General features: G+C 49.1%; 1 protein-coding gene across 1 annotated transcript in view; it reads left to right on the top strand.

Annotated features, from left to right (window-relative positions):
* EYA2 (EYA transcriptional coactivator and phosphatase 2) overlaps nt 1-26743 on the top strand; it is a 263039-nt gene extending 236296 nt beyond the window's left edge. The window contains exons 11-16 of the mRNA XM_040248198.1: nt 3464-3522; nt 8960-9120; nt 11634-11748; nt 12984-13105; nt 15259-15359; nt 25982-26743. Of these exons, the coding sequence (XP_040104132.1) occupies nt 3464-3522; nt 8960-9120; nt 11634-11748; nt 12984-13105; nt 15259-15359; nt 25982-26062 (639 nt within the window). The 3' untranslated portion in view covers nt 26063-26743. The remainder of the gene's footprint in view (nt 1-3463; nt 3523-8959; nt 9121-11633; nt 11749-12983; nt 13106-15258; nt 15360-25981) is intronic.
* Nucleotides 26744-27873: the final 1130 nt, after the last annotated feature.

Here is a 27873-nt window from a genome sequence, read left to right as displayed (position 1 = left end):
AGCAGTGAAATTGTCCACCCTGTTCCTTTGTCCCTCCGGAGCTGCACTGTCCAGTGGAACTTTCTGCAGTGATGGAAACACACCATCCAGTATGATAGCCATTGGCTCCATTTGGCTATGGAATAGACCCAAGGAACTGAATTTTCCACTGAGTTTTTAAATTTATTTATCTTGGGCTGCACTGGGTCTTCACTGCCGCACACGTGCCTTCTCTAGCTGCAGCACGTGGGCATCTCACTGCAGTGGCCTCTCTCGTTGCGAATCCTGGGCTCCAGGGTGCGTGGGCTCAGTAGTTGTGGCACACGGGCTGAGTTGCCCTGTGGCATGTGGGATCTTCCTGGAGCAGGGATCGAACCCTTGTCCCCCACATTGGCAGGCAGATGCTAAACCACTGGACCACCAGGGAATTCCTCTATTTAATTCTAATTGACTAACTATAAAGAACCAGGTGTGGCTGATTGCTACTGTATTAGATGACATGATTATCGAACCTTTTCAGTCGGAGGTATGCCATCACCACTCTTTAGGAAAGAACATGCCATCTCAGGGACAGGGATCAGTTATACCACCAAGAGATTAGAATCCTGAGTGCATGGAAAGAAAGGCCATGTGGAATCATAAGTAGAAATGGTGGGGTGTCAGCCAGATGTTTGCTAGCTCAAAGAGTGGTCATTCAGTGCCTCCCAGGTTTTTTTTTCCACTACTACCCGGAGAGTCTCTCAGTCAGGGTCACCGCTGAGTGTCCGCCATGTCACTTGCCGTCTGGTCTGGCTGCCCTTTGCCCAGGGCTGACCCCAAGGAAGCCCCTGGGTGGACGTCCCTGCTGTTGCTCCCATCCAGGCATGTCAGAGTGCACCACCCCCCTGCCAGGGACCTGAGACACACAGGTCCCATACCATGGGACCCCAAGTCCTGCTTTGGCACTGCCACAGAACTGTGGGCAAGGCAGGCCAGGGACTCTGGGCACAAACCTCTTTCCAAGCCAAGGGCTTCAGCAAACCCCCTTCCCGTCCACAGCCCCTTGAGGAGGCCAGGGAGGGGTCAGCGCCACACCACTCCTTCTAGGTTCTGACCTCAATCCCCACAAAGCCGCCCAGGCTTCCCCAGGTGTGACTGTCTCCACCCTGCCCCCTGTATCTCCATGACAACCAGGTTCCCTCTGTATATCTTTCACAAGTGATGGGAAGGTGGTTCCATTATCCCCCAGCAAAGCTCCTGTCCTCAAAGATGAATTCCAGCCTCCTCCTTGTGTAAAAAGAAATCTGCTCAAAATGTTGATAGCACCATTTTTTTCCCCAGCGTGTCTCCTCCTGTGAGGAGTCCAGGGATGTAACAACCAGTTTTTTTTCTCAGAGGTCAAGCTCAGAGTTCCACGTGTGTCTTCTCTAACAGTCTTTACTAGGAGGTCTCTACTCCCTGAAATTGTCTTGCAAAAACCAAAACGTGTTTACAAATCTTAACACAGTAATCAAAGCTAACATTTATGTAGCACCAGGCGTTTTTTCTCTCGTCAACCATGTAAGCAGTTTCTGTTGTTATCTCCATTTGCCAGTCTGACCTCTGAGGTTCAGGATGGCTGTGTCATCTGCTCAAGGTCACACAGCTAGGCAGTGGTTGGACCCAGGATCCAAACCCAGGCGATCAGATTCCAGAGCCTGAGCTCTAATCAGTACCATGGTGGCATGCACAGTACACTCGTGATTTTCGCCTTATAGATCTTTCACCTGAATGCACTTTATGGTGGAGGTGGAGCTCTTCACAGGGTGGTGGGACTTGCATGTGACTTCCTTGGGGGCACTGGCGTCACTCTTGCCTCTTGGTTGCCAACTGCAGGAAACCCCTCTCCACTCCCTTAAACAGAAAAGTCCGTGTATTCCTTTCCTGTGACTGCTGTACAAATTACCACACACTTAGTGGCTTAAAACAACACCACTCTAGAGGCCAAACGTCCAAAATCAATTTCACTGGGCCGAAGATGTCGGCAGAGCTGGTTTCTTCTGGAGGCTTTAAGGGGAGAAACTGTTTCTTTGCCTTTTTCGACTCCTGGCAGCTACCTCTTGGCTTGTGACCTCTTTCTCCACCTTCAATGCACCTCACTCCAGTTCTCATCTCTGTCATCAAATAATACCCCTCTGCCTCTTACTTGCAAGGACCCTTGTAATTACATTCAGGATCCAACCAGCATACTCTCCCCATCTCGAGATGGTTAACTTAATCACATCTACAGAGTTCCTTTTGCCCTGTAGGTTCAGCCTACTATAGGGGTCAGGGTAGCCTCCTCTCAGTTGCGGTGGGATAGAGTGAGTCATGTGATCGGACCTCATCCGTCTCTCCAGCTCCCAGACCTGCTTTTCTCTAACAGCCCCAGGCTTAACCCCATCATCCAGCAGCCCCAGGGAAAGGAGAGCTCCTCTTTCTCAAAAGTCCCAGGACTGGTTCTCATTGGTCCATCTGAGACCACACCCTCATCTCTGAAGCAATCACTGTGGCCAGAGGACCCTGGGTCTCTCTGATTGGCTGAACCTGGGTCACATGCCCACCAATGTCATCCCCTCCTCTCTGTCTTACCTGCCATGTGTTAAGGTAGTTCTGTAAAGAGAACATGAGTGGTGGCCGGCAGCTTGTTACTGGAATCCATTGAATGGCCAGCGCTTGAAAGGGTAACCTGGCACACAGTAGAAGTGAAGCTGCTCAGTGGTGTGCAACTCTTTGCAACCCCATGGACTATAGCCTACCAGGCTCCTCAGTCTGTGGAATTTTCCAGGCAAGAGCACTGGAATGGGCTGTCATTCCTTCTCCAGGGGATCTTCCCCACCCAGGATCAAACCCAGGTCTCCTGCATTGCAGACAGACAGACGCTTTACCCTCTGAGCCACCAGGGAAGCCCAAACCATATGCCTGGCACATAGTAAGTGCTCAATAAATGATGGTCACAGATGGTTGGACACAGAGGGGAACTTGGGCAGGGGGTATCTCCTGAAGCTAATGCTTGAAGGATGCAAGGTTCACTAAGCAAGTGAAAGCAGTAAGCCCTCCACACAGAGGAAGTACCTTGAACAAAGCAAAGGCTTCCACTGTATGGCCATGGTGACCAAAGGTCCTAGTGTACCTGGGGACAGAGGGAGATTGGATTGGTCCTATTTTGTGCCTGTCCTCCCAGTATATTACTAATAGCAGCCCCCTTTACACTGCAAAACTGTCAGGGTGTGCATGATAAATTAGAGAGTCATCACCACCCCTTTTGCCAAGCAGCTCCTTCATAAGGAAACCAAAGGCAGAAGAGGATGAGACTTACCCAAGATCACCCAACATTTAGTAGCAAAGTCTAGACTAGAATTCAGGACTCCTGACTCCCAGTCCAGTGCTCCTTCACCCTCCAGCTTATGAAATCAGCTCTCAAAGGCTGCATCAGCTTCACCAGTCACGTATCTCCCTTTTTCTCTTCTTGCCAAATTCTCCGTAGGATTGTGACCAGATCCACGTGGACGATGTCTCATCTGATGACAATGGGCAAGATTTAAGGTAGGAATTCAGGGAGTCAAAAATGCCCCTTCTGATTAAGAATCAAGCTCACCTATCACTGGGACACAGAGAGGAGGCTGGTTATCAGGGCCAGGGTGTGCCTACCTCCACCATAACTGGGACTTATTTCTCAAAAAGCACAATCGTGCCCCTGACCCAGCAGCTTCTTCCACATCATCTCAAATTACTGGGGCTGAGCTTTCTACAAATTCCCTGTAACTCTACTTCTGCTGATCTCTTTGTGGATCTTTTTTCCCCCTGCTTACTAAAGTAATGCATGCATGGGGGCACGGGTTCAGTCCCTGGTCAGGGAACTAAGATCCCACAGGCTGCACGTGCACAGCAAAAAATAGAGCATTAAAATATTATAAAAATGGAATAAATGCATGCATATTGTAAAAACTGTCATACACCACTTCTAATCTTGCCTCCCAGAATCACTACCATCAAGAGTTTAGTACACCTTTTTCCAAGGATTGACTGCACTCATTAACATATGTATATATTATTTGATATAAGATCAACACAGTCAATACTCAAAAATATTTCTTGAATTAATAAATGGCATGTTGGTTTTCTAGGAAAATCACTCCTAGGACATGAATTCCAGAAATAAGGTCCCCAACTGCTCAAAATGAGAACAGCTTTCTGAAGAATGTGGCTGAGGAATGTTCCAAGCCTGCCCATTATAAAAACAGAACCCTTGTTAATCTGTGCTTATCAAAATGATCACTATTCAGCACCTCTCGGCCCATCAAAAGTATTGTGAGACCAAAACGATATTTTGCTTGTGGGCCGTTTGTGGTAATTTTGCTTAGCATTGGCTTCTGAGGTGTGTCTTGCAATTTACTCCAAAAAAATAAATCAAAGTGTCTCTTACTGAGCCCTGCAAGTCTTTTCAAAGCCAGCTCAATTAGAAGTGATTGGTGGGCATCGCCTGCTTCGCTTTAATTAGCCATTCAGAAAATCCTCTGCAGTCAGGCCTGGCCAGGACCAGCCAGGCTCCAGGGCCCGCCAGGACTGCTCAATTTATGGAGTAAATAAATCCCAGATCAAGGCTAATTGTGTCCTTTCCATGAAGTCATCCCTGGGAACCACTCTCCCTTTCAAAGCAATAAGCGACCAGTGTTCCGTTTTTATCCTTTCTGCTGTAGTGGCTGGCTTGAATCGAAAGCAGTGCCCCTCTGAACCCTGACTTGAGCTGAGCTGTTGGTACCTCACTTCAAGAATCCACAATCTAAGGGTGCTTTTTGCCCCTAGGAGCCAAATTCCCCATGTGTTCATTCAGGAAATATCTGTAAAGGACCTACTGTGTGCTAGGCATCAAATGCCCCCCCCCTTTTTTTTTCTCAGTTAATAGTAAAAACTGAGACTGCCCTGGTGGACCAATGGTTAAGACTCTCTGCTTCCAAGGCAGGGGTCACAGGTTTGATCCCTGGTCGGGGAACTAAGATCCCACGTGCCACAAAGGTGGCCAAAATATAATTAATTAAAAAAAAAAAAAACACCATAAAAAGCAACAGTGGTACTGTCCTTATCTTGCACCATACCCTGTACCAGATGCTTCACGTGGCTTACCTCATTGCACCTTCACAGCAGTTAGGAAAAAGTGGCTCTTATCATCCTCATTTTACACTGGGGAACAGGAGGTACAGAGAGGTTAAGTAACTTGCCCAGCCTGACACAGCTAGTAAGTAGGGGAGGAAGGATTCATGGACACCCTGCCCTGCCCTCCACCTCTTGGCAGAACATCCAGCCATCTCCCCAGGGTGTCCTCTGAGTTTCGAGTCAGCGTTTTTCAAGAATAAATCCTCTAGCCTTTCTGCACTACCCAGGGAGGAGATCCTGGTGGCTACCGATCCCAGAGCTGACACCTGCCTCTCCCGGAGGCTCTCGGGTTAACCCGCCCACCGCTGCTCTGTGTAGCACAGACTTTCCTCTGAGCCGTCCGTGCAATACCGAGGGAGCTTCGCCAGCGGGTCTGATACTGGTCCGGGAAGTCCTGCACATGCGCGGTACCATCTCTCGTGAGTACCCAGGAGGTCGTGCCGGAGCTCTGCTTCTCCAGGGATCCAGAAGAGTTTGAAAAAGAAGAACAAGCCGCTTTTGAAAAGGAGGAATGTTAGGGTGCATGGATGCTCCAGCACCCAAGTTCACTGCCACTCAACCAAGGCCACAGATGGGTCTAAAGTCACACAGACGCCCTCTGTGCCTGCTCAGCGGCTCCTCATTGGAGACTGCGGTGCTCAGACCACTGGATGGGAAGTGGTCTGAAGCTGTTCTTCCACAGACTCTTAAAAAAAAAAAAGAAAGGAAAAGAAGTTGATAGAAATTAAATGAAAAAACAAAATTCTCTAGCAAGATGAGAACCTTGACAGTAGAGAGGAAGGAGCATGTGGCAATTTAAAGCGTGGGTTCTTGGGGCATATGGTTCTCCTTAGTAACAACATTTGTATTTCAAACCTTATGAACATCCCCTCTTATAATTTGTCTTCCTAGGGACATGGTCTTTGTATTTTAATTTATCAAAATCCACTGACTTTCATAAAAAATATGTATTTTCCCAACATATATTAAAAAAACTATAGTTGAATATCACTTATCAGGCTATTCATATCAGTGGTTTTAAATACTACTCCAAAATGTGAAACTTAAATTTCAGGAAAAAGTGTCTTAATATTTTTTATAAAATATTGTGAAATATCCAAAATATTTTCCCTTACTGTGTCAATTGAAAAACTCTTATAAATTTTCCTTTACTTGATAAAACTAATGAGTTAAAAATTTTTAAAAATCCAGAGTAAGAGACCTTATATACAACAAGCTATGTAATGATTTCCACTTAACGTTAGACTTAGTGGTGGTCACTCAGATAAGAAGTAACCTTGTATATCCAAACACCCAATAAAGCAAAATTCTCAGGTGGAAAAAGAAAAAGTGTCGGTTCTACAAAAGAGGAGCCCTGATGGGATAAAGTCACATAGCCCCTTTCTCCTCAGGTTAAGAATGTGCTCGCAAAGTGCCCAGCACAGTGAGTCATCCTTACTAAATGGCTCTCTGTCCCTTTGATTAGATGTTGTCTGCTCCCTTTTACTAGTTGGGCGTATTTTATTTCTCTTTAGCCCCTGATCACCGCCACCCAAGGGAGGGTCTGAGAAAAAAGCGACAGCAACACCTCTGTGTAACAAACCCAGCGGCATCTTTCTGGGAAAGAGGAAGGACTGCATAATTTCACCTTCCAGCCCTCAGGGGAGCTGGTCCCAGCTTGTGCAGAACTTCTGGGGCCAGCATCCACTGCGCCAGACCCACTGGGAAGCCTCCCTTGCGGTTCAGGGACGGTGGGGAGGAGAGTCTGTGCTACACAGAGCAGCGGTGGGCGGGTTAACCTGAGAGCCTCTGGGAGATGCAGGTTTCAGATCTGGGACCAGAGTCATGCAAACAAGTGGTTAGAACTGCCACATCTTATTTCCATGCAGAAAACATTTTTTTAGTAATCTTCTCAATATCTCAGAAGTTACTATATTAAATACCACATTATCAAGCTAGTGCTCGAACAAGTTAATTACACACAATCTGTATTTTTCTTTTTTTTTGGTCATGCTACACAGCTTAGGAGATCTTAGTTCCCTGACCAGGGATTGAACCCACACCCTCAGCAATGAAAGCATGGAATCCTAACCACTGGACCACCAGGGAATTCCTCATCTTTTTAAAACTGAGTAATTCAGTAAAGAGCAGAGCAGAGACTGTGATCACCCCTATTCGAATCTACCATCTCCAACTCACCACTTGCTGATATTGTAACTTACTTGCTTCCAATCTTGTACACACTCACAAATGTCTGTGAAAAATGACCCAGGTGAATGTGTGTGTGTGTGTGTTTATGGTCATATGGGCAAGAATTTGTCTGAAGAACAGCTTCTGTCAGCCCATTGGTATCTCTGGGATTGTCCATCCGGCCTCCTCTGGAGAGAATCCCAGCGTCTGCAGCTGAGCCCTTTCGCGTTAAAGAGGACCCTGGTCAGTGTCCTCCTGGGCCGCCTGCCCCAGTGGTGAAATTAGCTTTTGAATTTGAGGCATCAGCAAAGCATCTCTGTGGATCCTGCAGGGCTTTTGTTGTCACCAGTTCGATATTCAGGCTGAGCCCCACGCACAGGAGAGAATGACCCAGCGCTTCCCATTTCCAAATTCCCTTTTCTCTGTCGCAGCACTTGCGTTGAACTGGGGATACCTAGGGTACAATTCCCCAGTGCTGTTGCATTCCTAGCGCATCATATCTCCACCCTCAAATCCATCACAGACAATCCAGAAACAACAAAATAATAGGAAGAGAGAAACATCAGCCAGCCACCCCCCTCCCCCCGCCATTGAGAGGCCCTGGTACCACTCTGAGCTGCTCCCCACGCCACACCCAGGCCTTTTCTCTCTGAAGAGACCTTCACTTTGGAAGTTTTTGGTCCGCACATTGCCTTGTGACGTCCCGTGATTTTGCAGACCTGCACCAGGCTTCCAGTGGAGGGAAAGAAAATAGTGTTCCGTGAGAGCTGGGGTTTTCCTTCCCACGCTCCAGCTGCTGTAGGTGACAAATCGCCCACAATTCCCCCTTCTGGTTCCCAGCTGCCACTCCTGTCATTAACTTCCTGTGATGCTCTGACATGTCCCCAGGGCATAGTTTGTGCTGACGGAGGGTTCTGGCTGCAAAGGACCAGCAATCGACTCTGCCTGATTTTTTCATTTTTGGCTTCAGCGTTGTGCACAGGCTTTCTCCAGTTGGGGCAAGCAGGGGCTACTCCTCCTCACAGAGCGCAGGCTTCTCATTGAGGTGGCTTCTCCTGTTGCAGAGCACAGGCTCTAGACTGCGGGCTCAGTAGCTGTGGCCTGGGGGGCTTATCTGCTCTATAGCACGTGGGATCTTCTGGGACCAGGGACTGAACCTGTGTCCCCCGCACTGGCAAGTGGATTCCCAACCACTGGGCCACCAGAGAAGTCTGACTCTGCCTAGTTTAAAAGATAAAATTAGCATGGGGAATGCCTATGGAAAGATACAGAGATGCTCACAGCAGAGGAAGAAAGGGTTAGCCACCAGGCCTTTCGAGGCATGTGAGGCAGGGCAGATTTGGGGATCAAAGTGCTTTCCTTGGCTTGACCACTGCATGCAGGGAACAGAATGACTGCCCCTCAAAAAAAGAAAACAGAGATGTTCTTTGATACCAGAAGGAAAGAGAATGGATGCTGACTTGGCACGAGCACAGGATGCTGCCGTTGTTTGGGAAGTTAATGAAAGCCCCGATGCTGCTTTTCCCAGAACGCAGATACTCAGAGCATCCTTGCACGTTCGGGGACACAGTCAAACATAAGCCCACCCATGGGTCTCCTGGTGAGAAGCTCCCACCTCCCCACAGTAACGCTGTCTCTTATCCCTCTGCCGCCTCCCCAGCACCTACAACTTCTCCGCCGATGGCTTCCACAGTTCGGCCCCGGGAGCCAACCTGTGCCTGGGCTCCGGCGTGCACGGCGGCGTGGACTGGATGAGGAAGCTGGCCTTCCGCTACCGGCGGGTGAAGGAGATGTACAACACCTACAAGAACAACGTCGGCGGTGAGCGGGCCGGGGAGAGGGCCGCCCACGGCGCTCGGAGGGTCTGCCTGCCTGGGCCCGGGGCGCACCCCCGGACCAAAGGGAACTCATCAAGAGTGGACGCTGTCACACACCCCGCCTGTGCGGTGCCAGGCTCCGAGAGGCCCGCAGACCCTAGCTCACCCGGGGTGGCCCTTGTGGTGGCCTCTGGAGAGCACTAGGACCTCGTCACCCCCACTCTGGGTCTGGGGAGGCTGAGGAAGAGATGACGTGTCCTGCCCGTGCACGATCACGCCTCCGGCCCTGCTGCGGTTCTCCACCTCTGGTCCTCGGACCAGCAGCATCAGGGTCCCCGGGAGGCTCCTTGGAAATGCAGATTCTCCGGCCCCCCATCAGATTAGCAGCTCTGGGGTGGGCCTGGCCCTTTGCAGCTTGACTGGCCCTCCAGGTGATCCTGAGGCTTGTTGAAAGCTTGAGGGCCACGGGCTTCAGCCCTCGCTGCTCAGATTGTGGCCCCTGGAGCAGCCACTTGAGCATCACCTGGGAGCTGGTGAGAAATGGCCCAGGCCCCTCCCGAGGCACCCGAGTCAGATCTGTGTCTTTAACAAGATTGCCAGGTGATGCATGAAAACACTGGTTCGCAAGCTTGGCTCACGCTGGAACCCCCTGAGGAATTTCCCCTTCTGCTTTTCTTGGCCTGGCTGCCGCTTGGCTTTGGGACTTACTGAGTTCCCTGCATGATTCTACTGTGCAGCCAAGTCGTGAAAGCCACCAGCTTCAGTGGCAGGAGAGCGTTGGTTTATCACACTGAACAAGAAACCTGGAAGGGGCTGGAGGCAGGGTGGGTTCACCAATGACCAGGCCCATGATCACTATTTCTGGAATTCTCTAGGCCTTTGACTTTTAACAGGTGAGGCTGCTTCTTCCCCGGGAAGCACATGGGGATGTTTTTGATCACGATGTCTCTAGCCAGCTACTAGCCTGTAAAGGGAATTGAATTGGAGTAGGCAGATAACAGAATCTGCCATCTACACCTTGACCCCATTCCCGGAAAGAATAGAGTCCCAGGAAGAATTCAAGGTCTCCAACTGGACAGAATACACTTCTAGTCCCAGTGCTGCCACTTTCTAACTCTCTGAGCCTTAGTTTCTTAAGTCTGTGAAATGGGGATAAAAATAATTCTGCTTCCCTAGTGACTGAAAGGTTTGTTGTTAATGCATACAAAAGGCAGGACTCTGTGCCTGGAATGCAGCAGGCACTCAGTAAACTAGCATTTATTACTAGTTCCTTTCAGTTTCGCTTGAGAGTCTTAGATTCTTCTCTGTTTGCTTTCTGCGGGTAGAGCATTAATTCTTCAGGACAGATTTTCTGCCTTGTCTGAGGCTGCAGTCCCGGCAACAGCGAATGTTTTATTGAGCATTTCCTCCATGCTAGGCTCTGTTATGAAGGCTTTTTTGCTCTTCACAACACCTTTGTAATGTATCAGCTTTCTTTTAAATAGTTTTTCTATTGATTTATTTTGGCCTGTGCTGGGTCTTCGTTGCTGCACGGGCTTTTTCTCTAGTTGCAGAGAGCAGGGGGCAGCTCTCTTCAGTGGTTGCAGCCCCCAGGCTCTAGAGCGCAGGCTCAGTAGTTGTGGCGCACGGGCTTAGTTGCCTCGTGGCAGGTAGAATCTTCGCAGATCAGGGATCGAACCTGTGTCTCCCATGCTAGTAGACGGATTCTTCACCCCTGAGCCACCAGGGAAGCCAGGTATCAGTTTTTATCACGCATGTTGTAAGAAGGTGGAAACTGCGGTCAGAGAGTCTCACAGCCCAGGCGGCAGAGCCAGTCCTGGGCCGGTGACTTCACTTCTGCCCACACTTCATGGCCTCTCACATCCAAGCCTGTCAGCTGCAGGAGGGAAGCAGAGAGCTTCGGGGTCGGCCCTGCCTGCTCACCCATCTCTGCACACAGACGGAAGGAAGCGGGTGTGCTTGGAGTAGGGGTGACAGGGACCAAATCAGCCAACAGAGGCCCTCGGGTCCTCATCCAAGTTAAGCCCCAGGAAGTGCCCCGGGCTTCTGTCGGGCTGTTCTGCTTTCCCATCAGCTCAGGGGCAATTATCCGATGTATCATCTGGCAAGGAGCTGGCGGCTGGCAGAACACCACTGCCCAGCCCCTTCCTGCTGCCCCTCCCCCAGCTATTTCTGCATCACAGAACCAGCCCAGTGAGGGCTGTGGCTGCCAGCCCGGGGGTCACCATAGACGGCAGCATCCTAAGGGTTTCAGTAAGTGTGTCTGGAAAAGAGCAAGATACAGGATGTAAAGAGAAAATGCTTAATAAGTCAGCATCTGGGAGGCAGTGAATGATTAATCCATCCATTGAGCCTATCAGTCAATCTCAAAATAAAATTTAGCTCACTGGATTGAAGTTGACCTTGGGTGTCACCTGACTTGAAACCTCAAAGTACAGTAGCTAGACTCCCTTTCCATCACCCTACTACCCCAGACCTCTAAAATGATAACTATATGTTTTTTGGTTTTGTCCACAGGCTTGATAGGAGCTCCCAAAAGAGAGACCTGGCTGCAGCTCAGAGCCGAGCTGGAGGCTCTGACTGACCTCTGGCTGACCCACTCTCTGAAGGCACTAAACCTCATCAATTCCCGGTAGGTGGGAGCCCCTGTGTCTCTTTGTGCCACTGAACCTTCTCCCATTCGAGGCTCTTGGCCCCTTCACTTCCACACTGGGACAATCGAACTCTCCAAATTCTCCCTGGCACACTTTCCAGCCATTTGATAAAGCTGGGATGTACCAGGCACCATGGACACCTTGTCCCATAGAGAAGCAAATAGCTGCAGAGACTCAAGCAGGGGCCAGCAAAGCTAAAGACTTTTGTCCATAGGTCTGTCTTCTCCCATCCACTCTTGCCCACAACACCCTGCAGCCATAACATCGCCCTGTGAAAACCATTTTATAGGACGCCACCGTTTACCTGGTGGGCCCTTAGTGAGGTCAGGGGAGTCCAGTTTCATTCTGCTGCTACTGCTAAGTCACTTCAGTCGTGTCCGACTCTGTGACCCCATAGACGGCAGCCCACCAGGCTCCCCCGTCCCTGGGATTCTCCAGGCAAGAACACTGGAGTGGGTTCCATTTCCTTCTCCAATGCATGAAAGTGAAAAGTGAAAGGGAAGTCGCTCAGTCGTGTCCGACTCTTCACGACCCCATGGACCACAGCCTACCAGGCTCCTCCATCCATGGGATTTTCCAGGCAAGAGTACCGGAGTGGGGTGCCATCGCCTTCTCCGAGTTTCATTCTAGGCCTCCTAATAAATTGCCTCTTGCTCTTAAAAAAAAAAAAAAAATCACCTGCAGCAGAGAACAAATTACTCTGTACCAACATCAGAATTCTTGTGACCCAACATATGGTTACAAAATGGCAGCCCATGAGCTGAATCCACCCTACTGATGCATTTTGTCTGATATACATTTGGCCCCAAAGACAGGGAAGGTTAATCCAAACTGCAGGTTTTGAGGATGTCAGGTGTCAGAACTCGCAAGTGCTTTCCAGTCCTTATGCCAGGCCTCACGTCTCCCTGCTCTCCTACACTTGTTCTGTACCACTCAGGTACATTTCCAGTAGGTCCCTGCAGCTATTTTAGTGACCCTTGCAATAAACATTTGCTTTGTAAATGGAAGTATTATACTTGTATTCAACTGTAATGTGTCAGGAGGCTTAAAAGAGAGGAATGGCTAGAGGATCCTGGAGCTCCATCCACCCTCACCTGAAGATGACTTAGCCAGAGCCTCCAAACCGCACCAGAGTTCCCACCGACTCCAGGCTCAGCTACTAAACTCCTTGTGCTATCCTGGAGTTCTGACCCACAGTCTTCTTTGTCCTCAGGCCCAATTGTGTCAACGTGCTGGTCACCACCACTCAACTAATTCCCGCCCTGGCCAAAGTCCTGCTGTACGGATTGGGTTCTGTGTTTCCTATTGAGAACATCTACAGTGCAACCAAGACAGGTAGGGGAGCCTAGACCTACAGCAGGGAGGGTAAGGTCAACTTTGTCTGCCGGGATGAGAGGTTTAATGACACCAGGGAAGTTAAAGAATTTGTCCAGAGGCATGACGAAATTCCCCGAACCACCCTCATAAGCCACTGGGATTAACCTCTGCTTCTAGAGAAATTGCTTAGTTTTGCAGTTTTCCAAAGTGTATTAGTAAGATATGCACAAAGCTGCTATTAACAAATACCCGCAAATACAAGGGTTTAATTACAGTAGTGTGTGTGTGTGTGTGTGTGTGTGTGTGTGTGTGTGTGCACGCTAAGTTGCTTCAGTCATGTCTGACTCTTTGCAACCCTGTGGACCACAGCCGACCAGGCTCTTCTGACCGTGGGATTCTCCAGGCAAGAATACTGGAGTGGGTTGCCATGCCCTCCTCCAGGGGATCTTCCCGACCCAGGGATCGAACCCACATCTCTTTCGTCTCCTGCATTGGCAGGCGGGTTCTTTACCACTAGCCCCACCTTTGGGAAGACCCTAATTACATTAGGGCCAAAGCTAATTTCTCTCAGATGTCAACCAAACCAGAGGCGAGTGATCCAGGCTGATGGGGTGATTCTGTTCATACTCACCCAGGAAGCCAGGTTCTTCCCATTTTTCCCATCATCATCCCTTCTAATTTTATTCTCATGTATATGGTCAAATCAGAATCTGCCATATTGTTATTCTAGCTTATGGAAGGGAGAAAAGAGGAAGGGGTGATATACCTCCAGTATTCTAAAAATAACACTGGGGCTGGGGTTTACATCTACTTACCTATTGGCCTAGCTTAGTCACGTGGCCACAACTAGTTGCCAGGGAACCTGGGAAGTGTAGTCCGTAGCTAAATGACCATAGCTAAGCCCCGGTAAAACTCGGGAAATTCTATTACTAAGGGAGAAGAGGAAAACATTTCCCACCCCAGGATGGTACATGAGGTGGTTTTATTTTGGGTAGTACATTAAATAACCTAACCTTGAACCTTGAACCACACAGAAGACTGTCAATTTTTTAATGCTCTTTCAAGAAGAGTGTCTCAATTTAGTGTTATCCTGTTTCAACAACTCTTTCATATTTGCTAATCTCCCTTATTAACAGATAAAACACCTCAGGCTCAGAGCTTTCATCAAATAAGAGAATTCAGTAGCTAGAAATGAACAGCAGCATTTGTCATCAGGAAAAGTAATATTGGTTTTTCTGGGGTAGGGGTAGAGGGGCACTGTGTCTTGATTTGTGTGTGTGTGTGTGTATGTATCACCTAAAAATGTATAATAATACAAAATCTAGTTAAGATGTTTTTGATGAGACATTTTTACCTGTGATTTTTTCTGGAGAAAAAATCAATTTATAGTATATACTTTGGAAGCGTTTCCTTAGAGCAGAGCCTTTACTAAAGTTCTAGACCAGAGATGGCACTGGATGTCCTTCAGTGCTCAGGGTGGCAAAGAAATTAGCCAGCCCAAAACATCAGGAGCACCGAGGCTGAGAAATGCTGATAGAAGTGAAGCGCTCAGCAGGCACCAGCATAGAGTCACAGCTGTCACTATTAGCACACTTCTTGTTATGATGGTAGTTCCTAAACTTGCCGACCAGGTCAGGATGAGCTAAGATCTGAATTCAGTGTGCCAGGATTGATGCTACTACCGTGGCCCCCTGGGACGAAGGAAAACATGAAAAGAACATCTACACAAAGCAAGAGAAAAACAGGGGAATCGCACGAGGGCCACCCTGGCACCAGGCTGCCCACCCTCGGACACGTGAAGCCCGACACTTCCGCTTCCTAACCCTGGGACCCTGGGCACATCGCCTCACCTCTCGGGGCTTCACGTCTAACCTGTAAAATCGGCCCATCGCTCTTACACCAGGCAGCTGCACAGACACCAGAGCGTGTTGCAAACCCCCGTTCTGCCTTTCTGCTGGGTCCCCGTGGACCAGCCTCTTAACCACTTTGGGCCTCTGTCTTGTCATCCGTCGCCTGGGGACAGGGACACCTCCAGGTTTGCTCGAGGATGAAATGATTCATCCCAGGTCCTTAGGAAGGCGGCTGCACGAAGTAAGCTCTTAATTGGCGATGATTATTCGCCGCAGCCCCGGGTCCTCACCGAGCATCTTCCTTTCCTTCCGTGCATGCAGGGAAGGAGAGCTGCTTCGAGAGGATAATGCAGAGGTTCGGCAGAAAGGCCGTCTACATCGTGATCGGCGATGGTGTGGAAGAGGAGCAGGGAGCCAAAAAGGTACTTCCTCCACGCAGCTCTCAGGGCGCTTCCCCCTCCTCTGTTGAGCCTGTCTCCTTTCCAGGCTCTTTGGTCGCCGGTCCACTCCCACTCAGAAATCGCAGAAGCATCCTGAGTCATTTCCTTCTGCAAATCCCCTCTCTGTGCCTTTGGCTGCCGCCCCTGGTAGCCTTGCATTGTTTCTGGGACAACTGCTCGGGAGCCCAGAGACCCTCCATCAGCACAGGCTGGTGGGGGAGCTGGTGCACGTGTGTGTGTTTTATTTAATACTCACTGATCATATGTTCCAGGAACCCTTCCCAGTTAATAAAGACAGCATTAAGCTAATGAAAAAGAAAATCCTGCTTTTGTGATCTCAGGCCCATGAGGAGACGGGCAGGGGGTTTCTGGTGGCCGCAGCTCTGTTCTTGGAAAAGAAACAGCTGCTAAAGTCCGGGGTCTGGACCTGTCAACAGCATCCCAGAGAGCCTGCCGCTCCCCCACCCAGATGCCTGGAAAGTGGATTGTTAATGTCACAGAGCTTAATTTGGGGGACCTGGCTTCCCCCTTCCTGCCTCAGAAACAGATTCTAAGGAAATGCAGAAATGTTTAGAGTCTCAGCGGATGAAACCCACAAGAAGATGGAAGGTCCTGAGACAGGGGCTTGGAAGAGTGGAAGCTTAGAAGGCTTTGCATATAACCGGTCCAGCCTCCTGGAAAGCTCCTCCCTTTTCCTTTCTTGCTCCTCCCCTTGCTCTTCCAGCCTCAGCCTCCCTCCAGAGGAGGCTTTCCCTCCCAGCTCCCACTCCCACTTTCCAGCTCAATGGGGCCTGCCTGCACTTCCCTCCCCCAGCTCTCCATATTCCTCCTCCAAGGCCTTATCCCCTCTAGTCATGACAGAGTTACCTTTGTGACTTGTGGCTGCATCACCGACCCTCCACCTAGAGTGCAAGCTCCGTCAGCTGAGCACCTACTGTGTGCCAACCTCTCTTGCAGGTGCTATGCCTGGGTAGTGAGCAGAACACACAGGTCGCCTCACCCCTCACTCAGCTCACAGCCTGGGAAAAAGCAGTCAGCACCTAAGTGTAACAAGCTTATCAGATGACCGCCAGAGCTTGGGAGAAAAGCAAAGTAGGGAGTGGAGAACAGAGGCGGCGCTAGGGGTGGGCAGGCTGGGAGTGTATGTGGTGATCAAGGCCAGCCTGGCTGCGAGGTGATGGCCGAGCAGAGGTGGGAGGAGAGGAAGTAAGCCAAGTGAGCATCCCTTAGTTCAGTCGCTCAGTCGTGTCCGACTCTTTGCGACCCCATGGGCTGCAGCATGCCAGGCCTCCCTGTCCATCACCAGCTCCCGGAGTTTACTCAAACTCATGTCCGTTGAGTCGGTAAGACCATCCAACCACCTCTTCCTCTGTCATCCCCTGAAGTCCTCGTGCCTTCAATCTTTCAAGCATCAGGGTCTTTTCGAATGAGTCCGTTCTTTGCATCAGGTGGCCAAAGTGTTGGAGTTTCAGTTTCAGCATCAGTCCTTCCAATGAATATTCAGGACTGATTTCCTTTAGGATGGACTGGTTGGATCTCCTTGCAGTCCAAGGGACTCTCAAGAGTCTTCTCCAAAACCACAGTTCAAAAGTGACTTTTCCCTCTGATGCAGTGAGCATCAGAGGGAGGGAATTTCAGGAGAGGAACCAAGGAGTTCAAAGGTCCGAAGGCTGGAGCTTCCTGCAAAGAGCCGGTGTGGCCTTGGATGCACCAAGCAAAGGGCAGGGTGGGTCAGGGAGGTGTGGTCATGGAGGTGCCTTGGGCCTTCAGAGAGACTTCAGTTTTTACTCTGAGTACTTCTTTTTAAGCAGATTTCTTTAACTTTAAAAATGAACTGATTTTGAGGGACTTCTTTACCTGGCTGTCCTTACCACTGGCTCTCCAGTGGCTAAGACACCACACTCCCAATGCAGGGACACAGGTTTGATCCCTGGTCAGGGAAGTAAGATCCCACACATGACATGGCACAGCTTACATTCAATTTAGAGGAGAAAATATTAATCATAGCTATCAGGGTGACTATGAAAAAAGCAGAGCACCGAAGAATTGATGCTTTTGAACTCTGGTGTCAGAGAAGACTCATGAGAATCCCTTGGACTGCAAAGAGAACCAACCAGTCCATCCTAACGGAGATCAGTCCTGAATATTCACTGGGAGGACTGATGTTGAAGCTGAAACTCCAATACTTTGGCCACCTGTGAAGAGCTGACTCATTGGAAAAGACCCTGATGCTGGGAAAGATTGAAGGCGGGAGGAGACGGGGACGACAGAGGATGAGATGGTTGGATGGCATCACCGACTCAATGTATATGTGTTGAAGCAAGCTCCGGGAGTTGGTGATGGACAGGGAAGCCTGGCATGCTGCAGTCCTTAGGGTCACAAAGAGTCGGACACAACTGAGCAAGTGAGCTGACTGATATGGATGATACATCAGGATATAACCAAAACAGTGGTGTGAACCTCATGAATTATCACATGGATCCAGGACCAGTGTGCCAGGTCAAGAGCTGGTCTCTGGTGAACCTACCTGAACCTCACTGCTGGGGTGGGAAGGGGAGTCTAGAGCTCCTTTTCCAAGTTCAGATCTAATTGAGAAGAACTTCTGCCCAAGCATGTGACAGCAATCAAAATAAACTTTAACTTTGATAGAAGCAGATTGAGAACCTGCTTAGGCCCCTGGTTGTGGACACCTCCCTACCGGCCCTCTGGTTCTCACCTGGAGAATGATAAGGAAGTCCATGGAGCAGTCACTGCTGTTTACTTGCCTTCTCACGTCAAGGGGCGTTTCTTAGGGCAGTGTAGCAGATGTTTTCAAACATCTTCAAATGAGTCAGCTCTTCGCATCAAGTGGCCAAAGTATTGGAGTTTCAGCTTCAATGTCAGTCCTTCCAATGAATATTCAGGACTGATCTCCTTTAAGATGGACTGGTTGGATCTCCCTGCAGTCCAAAGGACTCTCAAGAGTCTTCCCTAACACCGCAGTTGCATCAATTCTTTGGCACTCAGCTTTCCTTATAGTCCAACTCTCACATCCATACATGACTACTGGGAAAACCATAGCCTTGACTAGATGGACCTTTGTTGGCAAAGTAATGTCTGTGCTTTTTAATATGCTGTCTAGGTTGGTCATAACTTTCCTTCCAAGGAGTAAGTGTCTCATTTGAAAAGACCCTGATGTTGGGAAAGATTGAAGGCAGAAGGAGAAGGGGACGACAAAGGATGAGATGGGTGGATGGCCTCACCGATGCGATGGACATGGGTTTGAGTAAACTCCGGGAGTTGGTGATGGACAGGGAGGCCTGGCATGCTGCAGTCCACGGGGTCACAGAGTCAGACTGAGTGACTGAACTGACTGAGCAGATGTTTTGAAATGATCATTTACTATCCTGAAATGAAATACTAATGGATAATAAAACCCCCTTAAAACCATAATGGCCTGCCCCAGGAAAATTTAAAAAAAGAAAAAGAAAAAAAAAAAAAAAAAACCCATAGTGTCCTGGAGATCAACATCAGTGATACAGAGAGAAATAAGGGCAGGGCCTCCCTGGTGGTCCAGGGGTTAAGACTTCACCTTCCAGTTCAGGGGGCTCAGGTTCCATCCACAGGGGGCTAAGATCCCACATGTCTCAAGACCAAAACATAAAGCAGCAGCAGTATGGTAACAGATTCAATAAAGAGTTTAAAAATGGTCCACATCAAAAAAAACTTTTTTAAGAAATAAGGGAAAGTCATTTGTACTCAAGGGTTCCTCAGGTGGCAATAGTGGTAAAGAATCCACCTGCTAATGCAGGAGACATGGGAGACACAAGGTCGATCCCTGGATCAGGAAGGTCCCCTGGAGGAGGGCACGGCAACCCATTCCGGTATTCTTGCCTGGAGAATCCCATGCACAGAGGAGCCTGGCAGGCTACAGTCTATAAGGTTGCAAAGAGCTGGACACGACTGAGCACACACACGTATTTATACTCACAATAATGCGTGCTCCAGTAGGGAAACGTTTGAGCACAGAGCCTTGCACCCAGAAGTGCTGTCACTGAGGATGCAGCCCAGCAAATGCAGGGGGACACGCGTGCGCAGCCTCGGCCACTCACAAAGCCATCGAGCTGCTGCAGCCGTCACGTGATTGCTCCAAATCGCAGAGCAACCCATGGTTAGGCTCGGAGTAAAACAGAATACAGCCTTCCCCAGTTCACACAGTAATTGCAGCTCTGGAAAATGTTTATTAAAAGCATGTGAAAGGTACTCTATTTATGTGACAAAGCGGAGTTAAGGGTCTCCAGTCTGGTTATTATGAATGGGTTTGTACTTAAAATATCTGGCAGAACATTTGAAAATCATTCAAGTCTAAGGTATGTGGGATGAAGCAGGCACCTGCCTCACGTGTAGTGCCCCCCAATTATGACAACAGTCAAAACTCACACAGTCGCTCCTAGGGGGCAGGCTGCTGCTTTGAGAACTGCTAGTCTAGGGTTGCCCTCCCTTAGAGAGCCAGGAGGAGGGGGAGCTGACAGAGATGCCTCTTGATAAACTAAAGGAGTCCTTTTTTTTTTTGAGATCTTAGTTCTCCAGCCAGGGATCGAACCCACGCCCCTTGCAGTGGAAGCGCAGAGCCTTAACCCCTGGACCTCCAGGGGAGTCCTGGAGGTGCCTCTTTCAACTCTGTGTCCCAGGCGCCTCCCTCGCCTCACCCTACAGCCACCTGGCTCTCACAGAAACAGGTGGCCAGGGGAGCGTATTTTGCCCTAAATCCCAGCTCTGCCATTGTTGGCTGTGTGGCCTTCAGCCAGTGGCAGCCCTCTCTGAGCTGCCTTTTTAATCCATCACACCTGCAGAGAACAGACACCAAGGGGGCCAGCAGAGGAACCGTGCAGAGTTAGCCCTCAATAGCCCAAAGTGGATATGGTTACTACTCCTTGGGGCTGCAGGAGAAAGCTAAATCCATCTTCAGAAATTCAGAGGAGGGTCTCTCTCCAGGGGAGCCAGCAGAGAAAACAGGAGTCCGAATTTGCACATAACAAAGGGGGAAGATGGAATGAGCAAAGAATCTAATTAAAAATAAGCAAAGAAGAGGGGGTTTCCCTGGTGGCTCAGTGGTAAAGAATCCACCTGCCAATGCAGGAAACACAGGTTTGATCCCTGGTCCCGGAGGATCCCACATGCCACGGAGCAACTGAGCCTGTGCATCAAAACTGCTGAGCCCGTGTTCTAGCGCGGGAGCCTTACCTACTGAGTCCACTTGACCTGAGTCCATGGTCAACAACAACAGAAGCCACTGCAATGAGAAGCCTGAACACTGCACCTGAAGAGTAGCCCCTGCCCGCTTCAGCTAGAGAAAAGCCTTCATGGCAATGAAGACCCGACGCAGCCAAAGATAAATAAATTTTAAAAAATAAGGCAAAGAAGTTTATAAAAGAAAACAGGAGAAGTCTGACAAATAGAAGACACAAAATAAACTGATGTCAAAAAAGCCAAATGCCATCACAATAAATGGGAATGAAGCACAATTTCAAAGTCAGTGATTTTCTGACAGTTTAAAAAAAAAAAAAGCTGGCTGAATGTGAAAGATTCCTAATATAGAGAACAGTTGAAAAATACAGAAAAGGTGTTCATATGTATACTAACACTGAAAGCCAGTGCAGCTGTATTAATATCAAGCAAATGGATTTTAAGGTGAAAATCATTACTAAAAAATTAGAAATATAAAAGTATTCATTTGAGCTAAACTTCAGTTCAGTTGCTCAGTCATGTCTGACTCTTTGCGACCCCATGAACCGCAGCACACCAGGCCTCCCTGTCCATCACCAACTCCTGGCGTTCACTCAAACTCATATCCATCGAGTCGGTGATGCCATCCAGCCATCTCATCCTCTGTCGTCCCCTTCTCCTCCTGCCCCCGATCCCTCCCAGCATCAGGGTCTTTTCCAATGAGTCAACTCTTTGCATGAGGTGGCCAAAGTATTGGAGTTTCAGCTTTAGCATCAGTCCTTCCAATGAACACCCAGGACTGATCTCCTTTAGGATGGACTGGTTGGACCTCCTTGCAGTCCAAGGGACTCTCAGGAGTCTTCTCCAACACCACAGTTCAAACGCATCAATCCTTCAGCACTCAGCCTTCTTCACAGTCCAACTCTCACATCCATACAACTTGCAAGTACCTAATAAAATAGCTTGGGCTTCCCTGGTGGCTCAGAGGGTAAAGCATCCGCCTGCAATGTGGGAGACCAGGGTTCAAATCCCGGAAGGAAGTGGCAAGCCACTCCAGTACTCTTCCCTGGAAAATTCCACGGATGGAGGAGCCTGCTAAGCTAACGTCCATGGGACTGCACAGAGTCGCACACGACTGAGCAACTTCACAATAAAATAGCTTAAATAAGAAAAAAAAAAAAAATCTGCCCACGTAACAAAAACTCACCCCAGTGTCTTGTTTGGGCAAAGTCCACAGGAGCAAGTGTGTCACTGAATCCAGGCCGAGGGAGTGGGTGAGGTAGTCCCCAGCAGGGCCAGATTTTGTTCAGTGGAGTTTGCGACGCCAGAGATGCCAGCCGGCAGCTTCAACAACGGAAAGCCATCTTTTTCTCCCGTTCGCTGCCCACAGGGAAGGGGCAGCACCAGGGGCCCAGGCCCCTTCCGTTTCATTGCTCTGCCAGTCCCAGTACTGTTCTTACCATACAGTCCACGAAGGCTTCTCTCCCCCTCCACGTCTGCACTCCCCGCACCAGGAAAATCAAAGGGAGGGGAGAGGGGTGGACTTCCCGGCCCTTTAAGAGCACAGCGGATACAGGTGACATCACAGCTGCTCAAATCCTATTGGCCAGATTTTTGAGTCAGAAAGTCACACCTTGCCACAAAGTGAGCTGGAAGATGTAGCCTGATTCTCAGCCACTCCTGCCTAGCAAGAACAGAAACAAAGGAAGAAAACAAGGCAGGAGCATTTTCTGAGAGAGAAGGGGAGAACGAATGTAGGGAGCCAGCCAGCAGTCTCCATCACAGCCGGCAGGTGGCGGGGCTGTAACTCATCCCAGCCTTCAGTTCAATTGCTCAGTCATGTCTGACTCTTTGCGACCCCATGGACTGCAGCACGCCAGGCCTCCCTGTCCATCACCAACTCCCGGAGTTTACTTAAACCCATGTCCATCGCATCGGTGAGGCCATCCAACCATCTCATCCTCTGTCGTCCCCTTCTCCTCCCACCTTCAATCTTTCCCAGCCTCAGGGTCTTTTCCAATGAGTCGGTTCTTCGTATCAGTTGGACAAAGTGTTGGAGTTTCATCTTCAGCATCAGTCCTTCCAATGAATATTCAGGACTGATCTCCTTTAGGATGCACTGGTTGGATCTCCTTGTAGTCCAAGGGACTCTCAAGAGTCTTCTCCAACACCACAGTTCAAAAACCATCAATTCTTTGGCGCTCAGCTTTCTTCACAGTCCAACTCTCATACCCATACATGACCACTGGAAAAACCATAGCTTTGACTAGAGGGACCTTTGTTGGTAATGTCTCTGCTTTTTAATATGCTGTCCAGGTTGGTTACCCACTACTCTTTATTACTGATGTCATCATTTTATTTAATCCTCCAAGCCCCTCCCCCCACAAAGTGGGTACCATCCCACTTCATTTTATAGAGGACATGTTTGAGACTCAGAGAGGTTAATTAATTTACTTAAGGTCACACAGCTGGCACATGTAAACTGCTATGTATTTTGCGCCAAACACCTGGTAGGAAGGAGGTGGACTTAGGAGTTTCAAACACTGTCGTTCCGCACCCCCGAGCTGGTCAGAAGAGAGTGGAGTCCACCAAAGAAGACTAGGGCACACCACCCCCATATGCCAAGCTCCCCTGAAAATTCCCACCAGTGTCTGAAGCAGCAGCCCCAGCCCGTTAATGAGCAGCTCTGTGCGCCAGCAGCTCTCCTGGCCTGATGGATGGGCCTCATTAGCCCAGGCCACTGGACACCTGAGCAGTGTGAAATACAGCGACAGGACAGGGGGCTTCAGCTGTTTCAGCTGACAGTGTTGTTAATATCTCCATTTTAGCGGGCCATTTGTCTCCACCTCTCCACAAGTGATAAATCCACCCGGGCTCTGCAGCCACCAGGCCTTGGAGGGAGGCTGCTGAGACAATCTCTTCCCCTTTGCTCATTTCCTCCCAGAAAAATAAATTACATTGTTTAAGGAGGGACTGGATTGGCCAGGCAGCCACCAACATCCATCTTTGCAGAGAATGAAAGGCTCAGCCAAGCTGAGGGGAGGCGGATGGAGGAGCTGAAAGGCATTAAAGAGATGGCATCTGTTGCCCACGATGGGTCATGTTTTGCTTCCTTTGGGCAAAAGAGAAAAGGATGTGCCCATTGAGAACTTTGCTTTGAGAAACTCTCCTTCCCTCTTCTTCTCCCTTCCTTCCTTTTTACTTTCATTCCATGAATATATTAAGTGCCCACTGTGGGCCAAGAGGCATGCTAGGCAGCAGTGAATATGACTTTCCAAGCTCAGACCCTTCTCAGGGCCTTTGTACTTGCTGTGTCTTCTGCCTTGACTACCTCCCCCCGACATTGCATGGCCCCTGCCCTCCCATTCTCTGGGGCCTACTTAAATGTCACCCCTCCAGAGACGCCTGCCCTGACCCAGCTATCAAAAGTGCAGAGCCTCCAGAGGCAAGAAAGGGTTTATTGTGCTCCTGGAACCAAAAGGACACTTGTATAGTTTCTACCCTGTGGGCAAAAAACCTCACAAGGCAGCAGATCTACCATGGAACTGGGAGCATTCATATATGTTCATCAAGCATCCTCTGTTCACTCAGTAAATAACTGAAGGTCACTGACTGTCTTGAGGAGGCTCAGTATCTTTTAGCTGTAATGAAGACTTAAACACTTGCTCACCTAATAAGATTAGAAGTAGGTGAACCCTAGGTTGTTTCAGTGGGTCCAAAAATTCACCAAGTATCCCTTTCCATCATTTTGCTCTACCTTTCTAATCATCTTTGGATTTTTCATTTCTGCTGTGTTGCCTCATGATCTCAAAATAGCTGCCACAGCTCCAGACATCACATACTAACATGCCAGCATTCAAATGAAAAGGAAAAGTAAGGAGAAAAGAGTTTTCAGGTGTTTCTCTCTAACCATGAGGAAAATCTTTCCCAGACGCCCCCCCAGCCAACTTCCTCCTTGGCTTCAATGGCTCACAAGTCAAGAGGGATACAGGACAAATCGCTGACAAACAGGGTTGGGGTTGTTATAGCTTATTTATATAATCATAATTCACCCGTTACTTACCTCTCTGGTACAGTGCTGCCAAATTCAGGGTTCTGGAAGCAGGAAGGAGGAGGATGGCTGTCGGACAGGCATCAGCTTTAGTCAGTGGTTACATTTTCTGGTGATGAACATGCAGTCAAGTTTTTTTCTCTGGAGTCAAACAGAATCTCCGTGTGCCTCAGTCCCCTCATTTGTAAAACAAGATAGACATGGTATACAGCAAGTATTATCCCCATTTTTCAGACAAGCAGCAGAGTAAATCACTTAAGGTCACCCAGCTAATGAAGGTAGAACAGAGCTTTGACAAGGACAATCTTAAACATTTAACGTTCACACTATGGAAGTATTTCACAGATTTCTCCTTTCACATGACTGATTTCTTTCCGTAACCAACATAGCACTTCTTTTACACCAATTACGTCTGCTGTATCTGCATGCTGCCTGTCCTGTTATCTACTTCAAGTTTTCCTTTCAGTCAGCACACTTATGTTTAAAGTGAAAAACCTCATTGCATGACAATAACACAGAGCAAGCATCACCTGCTGTAAAGAAAAGATAAAAACAGTCTCTGGGACCAGCCCTGTCTGTTCACATGGAAATTAGTGAGTGTCAGCGAGGGGTTGAGGATACTGTAGCATCTGGCCAAGACTTTCTATCTGAAATATCATGATTGAGAACACATTTTTAAGATGGAATCGCTTTCCTGCTGTGTGATTTGATGCCATGTCTGTGCACTGCTTCCCTGGTGGCTCAGACGGTAAAGAATCCACCTGCAGTGCAGGAGACTCAGGTTTGATCCCTGGGTCGTGAAGATCCCCTGGAAAAGGGAATGGCAACCCACTCCAGTATTTTTACCTGGAGAATTCCATGGACAGAGGAGCCTGACAGGCTATAGTCTGTGGAGTCTCAAAGAGTCAGACACAGCTGAATGACTATCACTTTCGGCACATCAAGACCACAGCAGTCCCAACGGAGGGGAAAGGGGTCAGCCAGTCCACATGTCAGACAGTGCAGGATAAGGCATCAGAAGAGGCTCAGAAGGGGACTCCCCTGGTAGTCCAGGGATTAAACTCCACACTCCCAGTACAGGGGGCACAGGTTCCATCGCTGTTGGGGAACCAAGATTTCCCCAGGACACTGGGCAAAGCCAAAAAATAAATAAATAACAGGCTCCAAAGAAGTAGAAAGGATGACCAGACCGGTGGGTACTGATCACATTGGCGGGGGGCTGGGGCTCCACCATGGTGTGTTGACTTGGTGACTTCTCCTAAGGCTATCGCCACAGGCATGGGGCCCAGCCGGGCTGCAGGAGGTGCCAGCAGAGCTGTAACCGTGTGTCTGTGGTTCTGTGTTCCAGCACAACATGCCTTTCTGGAGGATATCCTGCCACGCGGACCTGGAGGCGCTGAGGCACGCCCTGGAGCTGGAGTATTTATAGCAGCACCCGCGGCCTGCCACCTGTTGTCAGAGATGCAGCCCACCAGCCCAGGCCCCCGGCTTTCCCCGCCGCCCCCGCCAGATGCTGGACACCAGGCAGGGTCCCTCCAGCCAAGAGGTGTCCAGTGACCACTTCAGAAGTTGTCCTTTCAGTCCCAACGTGGGTCCTGAGAAACAGGGCACCCAGCAGTGGCTTTGGAATATTTAACTTTGGGGAAGTAGGGCTGGCTCAGAGTCCAGACTGTTCTGCAAGACTCACAGAACAAAAGCAAGGAATTGCTGATTCGGGGGAGGGCTGGTGATGAGAAGGGAACAGGCTTTTTTTTTTTTTTTTTTCCACTTTAATTTATGGACTAATCTCATTACTCCGCTATTATGCTCTTGTACCTGTGTTGGTTTTCTTAGCTGTTGGTTTTTTTGTTTTCTCAGCTGGCATGTTTGGCGGTGCACAGTTCTAATTAGCCTCTCTGCTCCGAGTTGTGCTTTGGGGGGACTAGTGAAGGAGGCGATTCGGGGCTGTGGGGAAAACTGTTGCTTATTTTAAGAACCTAACCTGACATCACGTGGACAGTGCGCGTGCCTTATGCCGCCATCTTGTTTTCTGGGAAGAGGGGAGCCTGGGGAGGAGGTGGTATTTTGTGACGGAAAGAGGCATTAAATAAAACCACGTTTACATTTTGAAGTGGGGTAGGGTGTCACTACTTGATGACCACCTTTGCGGCTTCTGAACATGTTGGTCTTTTCCTCTTTCGTTGCAGAAGTATAAAATCCAACTAGGATTGGCTTAAGCCAAAAACAAAGTGTCTCCAGGAACTTTAGTCCATATATGTCTTTAAGCATAGCTGGATCCTATAGTGGAGATGGGAAAACAGCCTGATGATTGGAGTCTCAGAGCTAGAATCTGATACACAGAAAGCCATCACCAACAGTGAGATAGGCTCTGAGCTCCCTGGGGGCAGGTGCTGTTTGTTTCATCTCTGTTTCCCCCAAAATCAAGCATGGATCCTGGTGGTCAAATGACTTTCTCCTGGGTGGTTTTACTTCTCAGGCAAGCTCTTCCCTGTTGTGGCAAAAATGGCTCCAAGAATCTTTCAGCAAAACCACACCAGTAGAAAGAGCTGCTTCTGCCTTGAGGTTCCAACAAGAGCCCCAGGATTGTGTCTCATTGGCCAAACCTGAGTCATGAGCTACCCATGGAGCTGGATTTAGGGTAAAACCTCTCACGAGCAGAAAGTTGGAGAGAGCTGGTTCCCCAAAGGAGGAATCAGTGAGCTACTACTAAGAGAATTTTGGGGGGTGCTATGGAAGTAGAACTAATCTCCATGCCAATGGTAGGAGTTTGTTTTCCAGGGGATGAACCAAGGATTCAGTGTAGGAAACAGGAAGGGACATCTGGAGGAGTTCCAAGGGCATCTTGAGCTCTGTTGCTGCCCACAGAGTTCCCAGCAGAGCCTGGATCCATTTGCTTGGATGCTAAGCCTAAGTATAAGCTCCTCCCTCTATTCATGTTGGTGAAATCCAGGGTCTTCAACTGGCTGGCATCCATGTCAGTGGAGATGGGGAAACGACCTGAAGATTGGAGTCGCAGAGCTAGAATCTGATACATAGGAAGCCATCACCAACAGTGAGATGGGCTCCTCTAGGCGCTGAGTTCCCTGGGGGCAGGTGCTGTTTGTTTCATCTCTGTTTCCCCCAAAATCAAGCATGGAATGATGTTCTTGGAATCAATCCACAGAGTGGATGCTAACACTAATTGGAATCCCATTATAGATGAGGTTCCTCTATCAAACCGACACAGCATATTAAAAAGCA

Source organism: Oryx dammah, unplaced genomic scaffold (genome assembly GCF_014754425.2).
Source record: "Oryx dammah isolate SB20612 unplaced genomic scaffold, SCBI_Odam_1.1 HiC_scaffold_10, whole genome shotgun sequence".
Classification (NCBI taxonomy): domain Eukaryota; kingdom Metazoa; phylum Chordata; class Mammalia; order Artiodactyla; family Bovidae; genus Oryx; species Oryx dammah.
The sequence above is the reverse complement of the archived record's forward strand: the minus strand, read 5'-3'. Positions and strand labels throughout refer to the sequence as shown.